The following is a 15578-nucleotide window of genomic DNA, read 5'->3' on the forward strand; positions in this document are numbered from 1 at the left end:
GGACATTTTTTTTTTTCCTTCACAATTAATCTTTAAAACATTGGTTAAGAGAGGGTAAATACGTCCTAAAAATGTTGCTGCTTGATAGGGACAGTTGATATTTTACAATACAAGGGATGATATTTTTTTTAGAAGCAACTAGGAAATTCATTGAAATGAGAAAAGAGCAACACAAGAAAACAACAAGGCAAAGGGAAAAGGGGACACAGCTGCTGAGGTAGCAGACAGGCCCTAAAAGCCTAGGGAACTAAAATCGAAAGACTTAAGATCGTTTACATTAGAAACCCATTCGATGACTAATCTTTTAGCCCTGGACCCCACCACTGAGACAAACGAAGAGACGTCATTAAAGCATCGATCGTTCCTTTCCTCCCAGACGGCCCACCAGATTGCGATAATAGCCAGATCCTTCCCATGTTGAGCCCATTCCAAGCCTGTATCAAACTAGAAGTCGACTTAGGATTACACCAAGGCACTGAAAAAATCTGATAGAAATCGGCCATAATTTTTGACGTGAAGGAGCAATGGATCAGCAGGTGATTTGCCGATTCCGTGTCACTCATACAGCACAAGCAGATGTTCACAAGATGCATACCACGCTTGATTAGATTATCAATTGTCAAAATTCTGTTCCGCCCTGCTAGCTAGGCAAAACAAATAAATTTTGGAGGCGCCGGGAACTTCCAGATAAAAGGCAAAGCCTGTTGCAGCTGCTGTTGTCTAAAATACGTAGCGCAGTAGAGGGATTTAATGGAGAAGCGGCCCGACTTCTCAAGCTGCCAGACGAGACCATCAGGGTGATTGCTGTTGGGGCTTGGGGGCAGATCTTAGGACGCACACCATGAGAGCTTGAAACTCCTCGGTTTCATTGTCCAAGAGATTTCTAAGGTTCTGATGTCCTAGACGATTTGGGTCGATGAGACGGAATAGCAGTCGCTGATGAAGATATCTTTCTTGGGGGAAAGGCGGTAAATGTGTGGGAATTGAGACATCAGAGGCCTATTTCCAATCCACGGGTCTTCCCAAAAACAGATTGAGGCACCATTTCCCAGCTCGAAAGAACTTGAGGAACCCTTTCCAAATGTGGGAGGCCTTGTAATAGGAGGAGGTTTTAGGCCACCGGTCCCTAATAGAAGGCCCATACTTTCCTTCGATGATCTTAGCCCATAGCGCGTCTTTCTTAGTAGCTAGTCTCCATGTCCATTTCCCTAACAAGGTGTAATTCATCGCTTTCAAGTTCTTCACATTCGCTTCTCCTTCCCTAAAATCCTGGCAGACTTCATTCCAGTCAAGTAGGTGGAATTTCTTATGGCTATCAGAACCAAACCAAAGGAAGTCTCTTCTGATTTTGTCGATCATGTTGAGCACCTTCCTGGGGCACCTGAATAGCGACATAAAATAAAAAGGGAGGCTGGACAGAGTGGCTTTAATGAGCGTTAGGCGACCACCCAGGGACAAATATCGACTTTTCTAGGAGGCGAGGAACTTGTGGAATTTGGCTATGATCTTATCCTACATAGAGAGGGGCGGTCGTCGCACCGATAGAGGAAGGCCCACAAAGAGGGTGGGGAAGGACCCGAGCTGACACCCGAGAGAGTCAGTGAAGGTCTGAAGCGAAGGGGCTGAAACATTAATACCTAGCAATTTTGATTTGGACATGTTGATGTGCAGACCAGAGATAGCTTCAAAGCAATGCAGGGTAATGAGGAGATTGTCGATGCACTCCACAGAAGCTTCCGAGAAGATAAGAGTGTCATCGGCAAACTGGATGTGCATGAGGGGATCGGGCAGACCAGGAACTGCAATTCCACTCAGAAGACCGTGTTCCTGACCTCGAGATAGTAAGACCGAGAGCGCCTCAGCGATTATCAGAAAAAGAAGGGGAGAAAGGGGGTCGCCCTGGCACAGGCCTCTGGAGCTCTTGAAGAATCCTTTGGGGGATCCATTGAGGAGGTTTGAGAAGTGAGTGGATCCAATGCAAGCAGCAATCCACTGTCTCCACTTCGCCCCAAAGCCCATTCGGAGCATCATATATTGCAGGAAACTCCAGTCAACATGATCATAAACCTTAGCCACGTCTAATTTGCAGAAAATCCCCATCGATTTAGACCTATGACACAAATGGAGGACTTCATTGGTAATCAACGCTCCATTAGTATTTTGTCTTCCTTTAATGAAGGTGTTCTGGTTGGGAGAGATCAATTGGTCAATAACTTTGGATAGCCTAGTAGATAGAATTTTGGCAAGAATCTTATAGGGGGCTCCCGATCAGACCGATAGGTCCGATGAAAAAGAATTGGCTCCAGCCACCTTGGGGATGAGCGAGATGAATGACGCTCCAAGCCCTCTAGATAGCTTGCCCCGATCATGAAACTCTTGGACGAACAAGAGAAGGTCAAGGTGGACAGAGTCCCAGAAGGTCTGAAAAAAATTGAGCGGGAAGCCATTAGGGCCTAGCGACTTATCCCTGCCCAAAGCATCAACCGCTGCTTTCAGTTCCTCCTCAGAGAATTGGGCTTCCAACAGGTCAGCGTCGGTGGCATTCAGGGAGGGGAGAGGGGCGTTGTCCAGATGCGGTCTAACCCACTTCTTAGTCGCCAGAAGATCCTTGAAATGGGCTATTGCGAGATCTTCAATTTCCTTTCTATCATCAACTCTGCTTCCTTTGTCGAAGATGCTGAGGATTGCCTTCGAGCGAGCATGCATATTAGCCAAGTTGTGGAAGAACTTAGTGTTCTTATCACCCTCAACAATCCATTTGGCTCTGGACTTAATCCTCCACGAGGCTTCATCTTCCAGGGCTCTGTTCAAAAGCAACTGAATAATAGCAACTCGCCTTGAAAGAGAATCAGGCGACAAAGGAGTGGTTTCCGCCTCAGAATCGATGCGCTGGAGTTAGAGCTGGGCATTAGACTGAGTCGAATTAGATTGGGCCCAACTCGACCAGGTCCGAGTTCTGCATGGCCTGACCCGAACTCGGTCCGATCCGGGATTGAGTCCGGGTCCTCTGACCCGATCCGATCCTAACCCATGCTGACTTGGACTGATCTGAGTCCGACTCGGTCAGGAAAACCGAGTCGGATCGGATTGGCCCAGGTTCGGATCGTTTTTTTTTGTTTTGTTTTTGTTTCTTCTGTAAAGTTGTCGTAACACTGTACTTTTTATAATGCAAGCAAACCAAAGTATCACATTATATACAGTGGTAATGAAGATGCAGATGTTTGGCTGATCGAATGAATTTCAAACCAAAGTATACCACAGACTAGGTGTTTAAAGAAGAAATCAGTGGGTCGGAATCTATCAGGCAAATGAAGATGATTCCAAGCAAGGAAAGGAGCAAGACGAAGCGAGGTTCCAAGCAGAAGAACGGTCGTTTTTGCCAGAAATAATGGCAACTGAAGGAGTAAGGCTAGAATACTCCCGCAGCCCAAAATGCATTCTCTTCCCACCTTAAATGCACTCAGAGGGTAGGTGGCAAAAACCCTCTCAAAAGCGAGACGCGTCTAGTCAGGTGGCACCGATAGTGACTCGGAAGAAGTTGATGTCGACACCTGTCTCTCTTCTGGCTCGAAGAGAGATTTCCATCACACTGTCTTGACATGTAGCATCAAGCGACAACATTTCCTCAATTGTACGGATGCTATCTCACACACATGCGAGGGACCTAATCAAGGAAATGAGGTTATGGCACATAGGTGTATTTCAGGAGACTTTCGAAGAATTTCTCTCACGTGTGATGGAGCTCTCGCATGCCAACCACTTAAAGTGTCCATACGTGTGGCACGTGCAAATCAAGACTCCGAGTCTCATTCATTAGGGCTTTTAGACCTCTCTCTCTCACCAATGATTGACAATTTTCATCCACATTTCCTCTCGTCACTGGCTCCTGAAGAGAGATTGGCAGGATCCTCATCGGATTCAGCCACAGCAATTGTGATCCTCGATAATGTAGACAAGCAGATGCCTCAGAATGTTGGGCAACTCATTTCAGATGCGGCAGGGGAAACGATGGCTACAGAGAAACCGCCGGCCCAATTTGAAGACAATCTTGACCTTCTCCTGCTGGAAATTGGAGAAGACGAATACGATTTAGGGATTTTTAGGGTTCGGCGTGGCGGCAAGAGGTGCGGTTAGGGTAGGGTAAACAAATAGTTGGGTAAGTAAAAGTACACACACACACACACACACACACACACACGGTCCGGATCGGGTCAGTTCAGAACTGGGCCTATTCGGATTCGACTTGAAAATATTTCGGATCTGGATTATGCTACCCGATCTTGACCATCGGTTCTGTTCGAATCGGGTCGGATCGGGTCTGATCTGGTCGGATCCACCGGATCGAGTATGAAATGCTCAGCTCTAGCTAGAGTTCCTCTTGAAGAGCTACCACCTCGGCTTCTTTCTTCTTCACCTCCTGCTGATGCCACTCCTTTTATTTGGATTTAAGAAATCTGAGTTTACATATAAGCTTATGGCTAGCGAACCCCTCTGCCTTGAATTCGGCCCACCAATCTTTAATGTTCTGCCGTAGAACCTCTAAGTGGAGCTAGGAGGAGTTGAACCTGAAAGGTTTCGGGCCCCAATTCTCCTCCTCCACCGAAAGGATGATCGGGCAGTGGTTGGAGGTTGTTCTCGGTAGGGCGATTTGTTGAACATTCGAGAAAGTGTCGAACCAGTCCAGGGAGACAAGAAATCTGTCGAAGCGAGATAGGACTGGGCTTGCACGACCATTGGTCCAGGTGTACCTAGCTCTCGATAGAGGAAGATTAATGAGCTAATGGAGGTGGATCCAATCCGAGAACTGCGACATTACGGGGGGCGGGCGTCTTCTTCTGGAATGATCGTCCGCGGAGCAAGTGGCATTGAAATCGCCCACCACACAATAAGGCCCTGCAAAGGATAGTCTAGCCAAGGTTAACTCTTCCCAGAAGAAAGGCTAGTCAGAGTCAGAATTGGGACCGTAAACCACTAAAATAAGGCATTGGAAGGAAGAGCACTTATCTTTGAGTTTAACAGACACCGAATAATGCCCACGAGATGAGTCAAGGAGGTCCCAGGAAGAGGACTTCCAAGCAATCAGAATCCCTCCCGAAGGCCCATCCGCGTCCAAGGCAAACCACTTCGCATCGGCCACACCCCATAAGGAAGCCAGCAAGGTGTTCTTGAAAGTAGTGACCTTGGTCTCTTGAAAGCACACTACGTCCAGATTTCTTGTCGAAATCGTGGCTTTGATCAGACTCCTTTTATGCTTGGAGTCGACCCCCCTAACATTCCAAGAGACTATCTTCATTGGATAACCATGCTTCCTTGGATACCCTGCCTCCTAGAGGACTCTTTAGAAGCTGTGATGTACCTCGGACTAGCTTCAAGGCGCTGGAGCTCGCGGTTGCTTGACTGTCTTGATAACTGTTTAGCTGGCGATCTACACCTTTCAATCGGTCTACCTCTGTTTTCAATACACTGGAATAAGGCTACGTAGTCTTCCAGCTGATCACTAAAGGACAAGCCCAGGGACCTGCCAACCTTCCCAATGGCCTTCTTAATCCATCTCTTGTTCTGAAGCTTGGTAATTAAATCCTCTCTTACCCGACTCGAGGGCGAGGCCGATAACTGGGGATCGACGATCATCTGAAGAGACTTCGTCGGATAAGTTTTCATCGAAAATGGTAAGCGGTCCAAGATCCATAGCGTCGATGGAGGGAGGGCAAGAGGTGGGAGGCGAGTTAAAGGAAGGCGAGCGAGACTGACACTTTGAGAGGTTGCAGTTGGACGAATCTCTCCCTCCCAACTCGTCTTCGGGATCCGAGAAAGGAGAGGGCAAAGGGGGAGATAGCGCGAGGTTCAGGGTTTTCCAGTTGAGGGCGGGGGAGTCTAGGTGTGAGGTTAGGATAGAGCAGGGAGGGAAGGGTGGGGGAGCGGAAAGGATGAGGTTATAAGCGCAGGAGGCGGGACCATACCTAAAGCAGGATCGCACATTTGGTGAGAGGGAGTAAGGGAAGGCAGCAGGTCAGCCACATGTCCCACCTGATAAGTAGCAGAGGGCGACACACATCGAGAGTAGCGAGAGGGAGATGTCAGACGGACAGGATGAGGAGACACGCCTCCAGCAAAGCGTGTGGGGGAGGGAGACGTCTGATGTGAATTAAGACCCTCTAACAGGGTACAACTGAGAGACGCCTGGACTGATGGATCCGCCGTATGGACCCCCAAGTAAAGAAGCCCCTCCCTGTTTTTCGACCCCGAGTTCCGAGCCCGCTCGCCACACGTCTCCTCGAGGTCAGTAGAGATCTGCGCGCGTGCAGCTCGATGCACCGCGTCAGCAGGAGAAGACGACTGCGATAACTGAGGTGTACCACGTGGCACAGAACTGCCAGCATGATGATGGGCTTTGACTACATCGCTGACAGGATCGCACAGAGGAGTTCCGCGGGAGCATTGCGCTTGTGCTTGCTCCTCAATGGAGGACGGCGGGACTCCGACCCCGCTGGTGGCGAAGGGCCTTCTCTCATGCGCCACAGATCGCCCCACCTAGGAATCAAATCGTCCGGCAACTCCTTAAACACCGGAAATTCAAGGGTCCGATCGTCGACAATCACTTTCAGCGATGAAGGTGGCTCCGTACCTTTATTCTGTCTGACTCTGATTCGGATGACACCGATCTCCTCCCCCAACTTCGTCTTTGGATCCAGCTCGAGGTAATTCCCGAGATAAGCCACCACAGAAATGAAAAACTCGTCATACCAAAGCTCCAATCAGATCCCCCAGATCTGAAACCAGATGTTCTCCATCCTGAAAATGGAGAAGTCCTCCCACTTCATGACACGGGCCACCGGACCACCAGAATGGAGGTGTCCAGCCATTAGCAGCATTTCCTGGTTGATAGACTTTCACCCACAACTCGTTGAAACCCAATGGTTTAACTTGATGGTTACCCGGTTGGAAGCCCGTTGTCTCTGATATCCAATCTCGCACCTGAGAAATGGAGGCACCATCCTTGCAGAGGATGACAATGGACTCCTTGAGATTATCACAGGCCCTACGAAAATGTTCCTTGTCGACGGCAATGGGAACGTCGATTTTGGAAAAGGGTGGGTTGAGGAGGTCCGGTTGGGATGTGGGGTGGGGAGGGGCGGTGGTCGATGTAGGATGGCTAGGTGAATTCCGAGGAGGGTGGCTTGATGAAGGCCGGTTGGGGTTTTGATGTAGGAGGGCATCCTAAAACGTGGGAGCTTCCGGCAACTGAGAGGGGGGGGGGGATGGGAGGTTTGGGGCGATATACCTTAGAGGCTGCAGGGCGAGGTTTCTGACTGTTGGCGAATGCAGGACCAAACCTCACTCGTTGCACCAGCATCGGGCAGCCAGCGAACTTGACGCCATGGAGCATACCTACAACTCGAGCTAACTCCTCCTCGGATGACATTCGCACCAGAGCGAAGCCTCTGTACTCCCCGGAATAACGATCTCATGGCATCACGACGTCCATGACTGCGCCAGCTCGCCCAAAAATGCGTTCAATATTGAGGGGGAACCACCCCTTAGGGAAGCCTTTAACAAACAAAGTAGGGTAAGGAGTACGATTCCTTAATGAAGAAGCGTTGTGGGATGCTTTCCGATGATTGGCTCCTCGCCCTTGTCAATCCACTCCTCAACCGGCATAGATCCTTCGGGCTGATCATTCGTCAAGACTCTATCACCACGAGGATTTGCACTATCGTTGCTCCGGCTCGAGTTGTTTGTGGAGGAATCACCCCAGCGCTGGGGAGGGTCGCATTTTGTCGCCATCATCTTCGTTAGTTTGTCGCCATCATCTTCATAGTCAATGCCCTTGACCCACACAAATACAAGGGATGATATAGATTGCACCTGCTCCTTTCATTTCTTTTAATTCATGAAGTGCACGCCGATCTCCTCTCCCTAATTTGAAGCACGAAGCATCTAATTAGGGAGACCGTGAGACAAAGGCTCTGTGTGGCCCACCCTAATGACTGTGTGACATCCCCATCCACTCCGTCCATCTGTTGTGTCCGGTCATGTTAGGATGTCATCCAAAAAATTAGGCAGATCGGGGACTCAAGGCTACGACAAGGGAAACAATGAGATGGGTTGCTCACATTCCCTTCTCTCTCTTTGTGTAAAACGCACTTGCATGTAGCCCCACCGTTCCCTTTTCCTCTCTCTCCTTTTTCGCCCTCCCTTATCCCTCTCTATCCCCTCCTCGCTCCATGCGTGTCTTTACGTGCTGTACCCCAGTAGTAGTGTTGTCAAAATCTTATGATTTACTATTTACGATATATGATTTTAGTTGAATCTTAAGCAAAACGATTTGAATCCCAACTTTGAATCCCTTTTTATATGAATCGTACGATTTACAATTCAAATTATACTTGTTCTCTTCTATTTAAGCTTTACTTGGCTTTCATTTTATGTTTTTAAATTGGTCGGGGCTTTAAGAATTGTTTAGAAAAAGTAAATTATTTTATTTGTTCTTTATAAGAGATTAAATGATATATATTCTCTTCAATGTTAAACCATGTGGCTTGCTTCTTTTCTTTTCTTTTCTTTTCTTTTCTTCTTTTTATTATTTATTTATTTTTTTATAGCAATTTCTTACTTCTTAATCGGTCGAAACACCAAATTGATGTATGACTTACCTATAATGTATTTATGGATGGTTACGATCATGCTGACTTGTATGTATAATGGAATGATGTTTAGAAATCAAAATATCCTTTTTCGTCCGTCTACAATATCAAAGGTTGCTTTCCCACCATGATGTACATTCAACAAAGGCAACAAGAACATAAATTATTAAAGGACCCTTGTATTTTTTTAAGGGAAATTTCTTGAAAGATTAAAAAAAAGGGAATAAGATCCTTTAACACTATCATGACCTAGTATTACTTGGTGCACATTGATGGCAAATGGAAGATTGATGAGTTAAAAAAAAATCTGATAATTTATATTTTTCATATGTATCAATTTTTTTAAGAAAATTATAAAAAATCTTATGATTTACAATACGATTTGCTATTCAATGCGATTCAACCCCCACTATGATTTGCATACAATAACGATTTTGACAAAATTGCCTAGTAGACATAATTTCAAGCTGTATCCAAATACCCTTTTTGTGGGCTTCTGCACTGCTGTCATTTTATCATGTGGAAATCTTGGAATCCAAGTTATTCAGCTCGTTTTTTACTGATCAATCTTTTCTTCTAGCAATTATCAAGTCATTTTTTTTAATATTTAAATTCCTGCTGGTAAAATGGTTTGTAAGACAGCACTCCTGAAGCAGGCATGTGCCATGAGTTTTAACAACTGCTCTGTGGCTCCACTTAGGTTATTCAAATGGTTTCTCTCATGGATCGATTGCTTAAATTGGAGAATCTTGACTTGCATTTAACGCCCTATAGAGTGCTCGCCACAGGACAAGAAGAAGGAATGCTGGAATTTATACCGTCCAGTTCTTTGGCATTGGTAAGCAATGCTCAAATTGTGGATTTTAAGCTCATTCTTCAAAGTTTTCTTGGCTGAATCTGTTAACTGAAAATGCTGCAAAATGAAAAGAAACTTGGGTTGATGAATATAACTTAGTTTTGAAACAAATTGGTTATGTCTAGAACACAAACTCATTGTGGGTTCTCAGATCATAAATTGTTAATCCCAGCCTTCATTGAACTTGGTTTTGAAACAAGTTGGCTTGGTAGTGATGAAAGACAGTCGACTTTCTTAGGTTTTACTCTGTTACAGCTGCAGACTGACTTAATTTTTAATTTGCTGAAATTGATTTAAATGTCGAGACTTGATTGTTGTAAGGGTATAAATGAATGTTCAATCTAATTTCAAAATCGAATTCTTGAAATACTTGCTTGACTACTTTTCACATCAGCCATCAGATCCGGATATGGCGTTATTGTGGCTTTTACTTCTAACATGGAACTATTGGACAACCATACGACAAGGTGCCAATTTGGAATAAGTGGGTATCATAGAAGGCCATCAATGAAAATTGCAGCAAGTATATGCCTCACTAAAACTTCATCATCATCAAAGCCTTATCCCAACTAATTGGGGCTAGCTACACGAATCCTGTTACGCCATTCCACTCTACAAAAGGCCATAGCCTCAGTTAAACCACAGGTTAAGTCTTTTCTTACCACCTCTTCCCACATCCTTTTAGTTCTTCTCCTTGCCCGTAGAGCTTTCAACTTGAACCAACTCACTGCTAACTGGTGTAGTTCTTGGTCTCCGTTGCACATGGCCAAACCAACTAAGTCTACTTTACCTCATCTTATTACCTATTGATGCTACTCCTGGTTCTCTCGAATGCATTCATTCTTATCTTTCGTTGTCTTGCCACTCATCCATCTTAACATCCTCATTTCCACTATGCTCATCCTATGAACATACTGCTTCTCAATTGCCCAACATTTTGTCCATTAAAGCATGGCTGGTCTTATAGGTATCCTAGAAAATTTCCCCTTAAGTTTCATTGGTATGCGGGTTGTCACATAAAACTCCAGAGGCACATCTCTACTTAGGGCTATACATCGAGCTGAGTCGAGTCGAGGTGGGCCGAGCTCGGCTTGACTCGTCCATGCTATACTCAAGTTTGAGCTCGAGCTTGAGGGAGCTCGCCCTCGAGCTCAACATTGAAGCTTGGCTTGTTTGCTAAAGCTGTTGAGTCGAGTTCGAGTCGAGCTAGTGGTTCGAGTCGAGTCGAGTTTACCTCGAGTCGAGTTTACCTCGAGTCGAGTCGAGCTTGTTCGACCCAGCCCCCCCGGCCCGACCCATCGCCCATTGCCCAACCGGCTAACCCGACCCAATCTGATTCTTATTTGAAAATTAAAAAAAAAAAAATATACAACTAAAATCATATAATTATTGTATTAAATAAAAAACAAACCTACCTTTGTTTGTGGATGCTTGGATGGTGGCCGAATGAGCTGACTGCTGAGCGGGCTGAGTCGGAGAATGAGAGAAAGAGAGAGATAGAGACTAGAGAGTAGAGAGGGGCAAGCCGGTGGCGATCGGCAGGCGGGCAGCGGCATGAAGCTTGTTGGGTGGGGCTGTGCTCGCAGCGGCTGGGTTGGGTTAGGGAAAATAAAAAGAGAGGGAGGGTAAGGGGTATGGGCGGTCATATAGGGTTTGTTTGTTTGTTTTTTTTTTTTTTTGTTTTTTTTTTTTAAATTTTTTTTATTTTAAAAACTTTTAAGTACATGTTATATACATATATAATAATAATAATAATAATAATAATAATAATAATAGCAATAATATATATATATATATATATATATATATATATATATAATATTAAAAATTTTAAAAATTTTACTCGAGCCGAGTCGAGCTCGAGTTGAGTTCAAATGCACCCTACTCGAACTCGGCTCAAACTCAACTCGAGCTTCAGAAAATTAGCTTGACTCGTCTCGAGTCGGCCATTCAAGCCAAGTCAATCCGAGCTGACTCGAGTCGAGTCGAGCGAGCTTTTCAAGCTAGCTGGACTCGTATACAACCCTATCTCCACTTTAGCCACCCACCTCTAAATTTATAAGCAACATCCTTTTCAATCTCTCTGCGCTCCTGAATTATTGACCCAAGATAACAAAAATGGTTGTTTTGGTGTCCCCCTTTGTCAGCAATCTTAACTAATTCCTTGTTTTCATTCCTATTGTCACTAAAATTGCAATCCATATTCTCTATTTTTGTCTAACTAATTTAATAACCTATAAATTCTAAAGCATCCCTCACAGTTCTAGCTTTGCTTTTACCCCCTCCCTCGTCTCCTTAATCAAAAGTCAAAACTATGTCATTTGCAAACAATATACACCACGGGATCTGTTTTTGTAAATGCCATGTTGAGTGGTATGCTAGCCTGATATGGTCAAGTTTTCTTATCAGAAAAGGTTACATTTTATTATGTAAAAATGGGAATGTTGATTAGAAGTTAGAACAAGTGCAAATCCATAACTCACACATTTTAAACTCAAAATCCACAAATATGTTCTTTAAGATAACCCCTTACAAAACTCTGATGGTTTCATCAGCTTCTTTTTTTCCTTTTCTTTTTAATCTAGTTTATTTTACCGATATGGTGCTTTTGTTTTTCTTGCCTTTGGCTCAAATAAATTCAGTATCTTTCAAAATAAAATAAAATTTACTGATATGTAAATCAAACAAGTTGCCTCTTAGGTACTTAGACCGGGAGTTGAAACTCCTGAGAGTCTACCACCCGAGCAAGAGTAAGGACCCAGGTACTTAGTTCCCCCTGAGATGGGTCTTGTGATTAGTTCCAAGCATCTATAACTTCTGCATGTGTGTCCTTTTGCTTAAAATTATGTGATTCTCACGTAGACTTCCATCAATAACTTATTATCTAACATTGCTTAAACAAAACCTCCTTAAAGGTTATGTAACACAACCAACTTCCAGTGATGTAACAAGAACACTCTAACCCTAAAAGACTGTTATCTGACTTGTCGACATGCATGTCAAACACACTTCAACATAGATTTTAGGAGAGCATTAGTTTGTCTCTCTTTATTATTATTATTATTATTATTTTAATATTATTTTCTTGCTTCTGGCATATTATTTATGTATTATTTACATGATTCTGCTGTGCTGTTCATCTGGGTACGTTTTGCTATATGTGTACTTGTACAAACTAGTTTGTGATAACACATCTTTCTTGTCACTATAAGAGTGTCTAGAAGTATCATGTCTGTTTCAAAGGTCACCACACGTCCACATCTTGGATCTTGTGACTGTCTGACACTGATACACGTCTCACTGTTGAACTTAAATAACTTCAGATATTTACTTCTCTGACATTATTTTACCACTTTTCATCACATTACCATCATGTTGCAGTGGCTTGACAAATTTCTTTCTTTTTTGTTCAGATTCTATCAGAGCACCGTAGTATTGTGAACTATCTACAGAAGTTTCACCCTGATGAAGATGGGCCATTTGGGATAACGGCCACATGTCTTGAAACATTTATCAAAAGCTGTGCTGGTTACTCTGTTATCACTTATATTTTGGGGATAGGAGACAGGTAGCCCACCTTGTTCACCTTCCTGAGTTTCTGTGCTGGGTTGATATCTATTGATCAAATCCATCATTGCATGCACTATACAGAGAAAAACATCTCAATGCTAAGGATAAAAGTTCTCATGAGTTCATTTTTGCGGGTACCATTTTACATAGGCATGCTGACTAAATTTACTATCCATCAAAAAAAGAAAAAGAAAAAAGAGAGTAAAATTTACCACTAAAATTTTGATGGAAATGATAATGTTGTACATATGATATTCCAAACAACTCAGAATGATGCTGGGTGCCTGGGATAGCCATATGTCATCTTCACCGTTCATCAAGTCGGGCTATCCTTTTCTTTATTTTTATGAAATCTTATTGTTTTTTGGTGGCTTGTAAGGTCTGCTGTATTTTTATTGCCATATCTGTTCACTTTATACATCTTGTCAATAATTGTTGTAATTCAAATTTGGTCAACCATTCATGCATATGTGATTTTTTCCCATACATGTTGGCTGTACATTATATGAGTGCAGCATGACCTGGTCTATGCATCCATAAAGCTAAATGCCATTAAGCTTTTATGGTCGCTCTGGCCAGTCGATAGGTGATGGAGCTGTTTGTGCATCGCTAGCTTTGCATCTATATCACCTGATGCACAATATAAATGATTTGTTGGAACTCTTCGATGATACGAGATCCTGTTGAGGACATTCTAGTGAATTCTGTTGCACTTGTGGGGATTTTTTGAAGTGATTTATTGACTACATTGATCTTCTTGGCTTATAGGCATCTAGATAACCTTCTTCTGAGGGATGATGGGCGACTCTTCCATGTTGACTTTGGTTTTATTCTTGGCCGAGATCCCAAGCCATTTCCACCACCTATGAAACTTTGCAAAGAAATGGTTGAGGCCATGGGTGGAGCAGAAAGGTACCGTTTTTGCATTTCTTTTTTATGTGGATAAGTAATTTAGGAAGCTCATGCTGGATTCGTGGATGCTGGATTCATGGATTCTCATTATGTCTAACATGCTTTATAGCTCCTTCTTGTGTCATGATTTATTCTCCTCTCCCTTGCAGCCAATACTATACCAGGTTCAAATCCTACTGTTGCGAAGCATACAATATTCTCCGAAAATCCAGCAATCTTATCTTAAATTTGTTCCATTTGATGGCTGGCTCCAACATTCCCGACATAGCTTCTGACCCTGAAAAAGGCATTCTCAAGGTGACTAGTATTTTCTTTGAAATTTTCATGTAACATTTTTCAACTGAAAGTGTATTTAATATTTGCATTGGCTTGATTGCTCTGTCTTCATTGTATTGGGCCAATGAGGTAGTGATAATATTTCTAGGGGAGTTTCTGCATAGCTTCTTTCGTAACGGGAGTTTTTTTCCCTCCACAAGAGCTCCATTGTCTTAATTATCACCATGACTATCCTTTTTTTGTTCCTTAGCTTCAAGAGAAATTCCGGCTGGACCTGGACGACGAGGACTCCGTACATTTTTTCCAGGACCTCATTAATGACAGTGTTAGCGCTTTGTTCCCTCAAATGGTTGAGACCATTCATCGGTGGGCTCAATACTGGCGCTGACTGCAGAATCTCCCTGAGGCCTTCGGTGGCCTTGCATATCCATCCGGCATGGTAAGCTTGTTGTGGTCTTCTGCGATATTTTTGTGATCCTTTTGGTTTAGGGCTTAGTAGCACCATCCTTCTAACTAGGTGTCATTTTTGCTTTGAAATTGAATCATACTGCATAGTCATGCTCCAGCTCCCACTTCCTAGCTGTTTGTACTAGCTAACATTTTGAAATTGATGCTCGGATCCTGCACCTGCATCTGTTGCTGCTTAGCTTTGCACTTTGTGCAAATATGTTGTAGGTGAACGGGATTGGCAGCATCTTCCTGTAGGGGTGGCAATGGGCCAAGTTTTGGCCAGGCTAGGCTAGGCCCAGGCCCAGCCTTACAATTAAGACTCAAGGCCTGAGCCCAGCATGGGCCTAGCACATGTCCAAGCCCTGGCCCGAAAAATTAAGTTGGGCGCCCCAACTGGTCCAAAAATTGAGAAAATCCCAATTTCCCACTTGACTGTTTCTAATCTTTCAGTTGATGAAGTGGGCCACACGCACGCAAAGAAAGTCATTTTAAAGTAGTCAAACTAATGGTCACATTCAAGATGGATGGTTGCCTAACCAAAGATTGGTATGTGGCATATTTGTAGGATATAATGCATGCATGTGTTAGGTCAAGCTGGTCCAGGTCAGGCTAAAATGACTCGAGCCCAAGCCCAACCTGAAAATTGATCGGGCCATTCATGCAAAGCCAAGCCCAGCCTACGGCCAAGCTAGTAGCTCCGAGCCTAGCCCATTGCCACTTATCTTCCTGCATGAGACATCACCGGCTGTGTACAGTGGCTCATTACATATAAGTGGGGCTTGTTGTAGAACACTGGTGATGATTCTCATTGTCAATTGCTTTGCTCTATCTTTTATATTTGTTTCTGATGTTCTGCAAAAGCTGATTGT

The 15578-nt window shown here is 44.0% G+C and overlaps 1 protein-coding gene across 5 annotated transcripts in view; it reads left to right on the top strand.

Annotated features, from left to right (window-relative positions):
• LOC131235510 (phosphatidylinositol 3-kinase, root isoform) overlaps positions 1-15578 on the top strand; it is a 34588-nt gene that overhangs the window by 18055 nt on the left and 955 nt on the right. For 4 of the 5 annotated variants that reach the window (XM_058232703.1, XM_058232700.1, XM_058232702.1 and 1 more), the window contains 5 exons: positions 9346-9483; positions 12915-13069; positions 13840-13983; positions 14133-14280; positions 14510-14698. In XM_058232703.1, coding sequence (XP_058088686.1) covers positions 9346-9483; positions 12915-13069; positions 13840-13983; positions 14133-14280; positions 14510-14647 — 723 coding nt within the window. In that variant the 3' untranslated portion in view covers positions 14648-14698. Of the gene's footprint in view, positions 1-9345; positions 9484-12914; positions 13070-13839; positions 13984-14132; positions 14281-14509; positions 14699-15159; positions 15256-15578 lie in introns of all 5 variants that reach the window. The other variant, XM_058232701.1, reaches the window with a different exon arrangement.

The sequence above is a fragment of the Magnolia sinica genome, chromosome 19 (genome assembly GCF_029962835.1).
Source record: "Magnolia sinica isolate HGM2019 chromosome 19, MsV1, whole genome shotgun sequence".
In the NCBI taxonomy this organism is placed as follows: domain Eukaryota; kingdom Viridiplantae; phylum Streptophyta; class Magnoliopsida; order Magnoliales; family Magnoliaceae; genus Magnolia; species Magnolia sinica.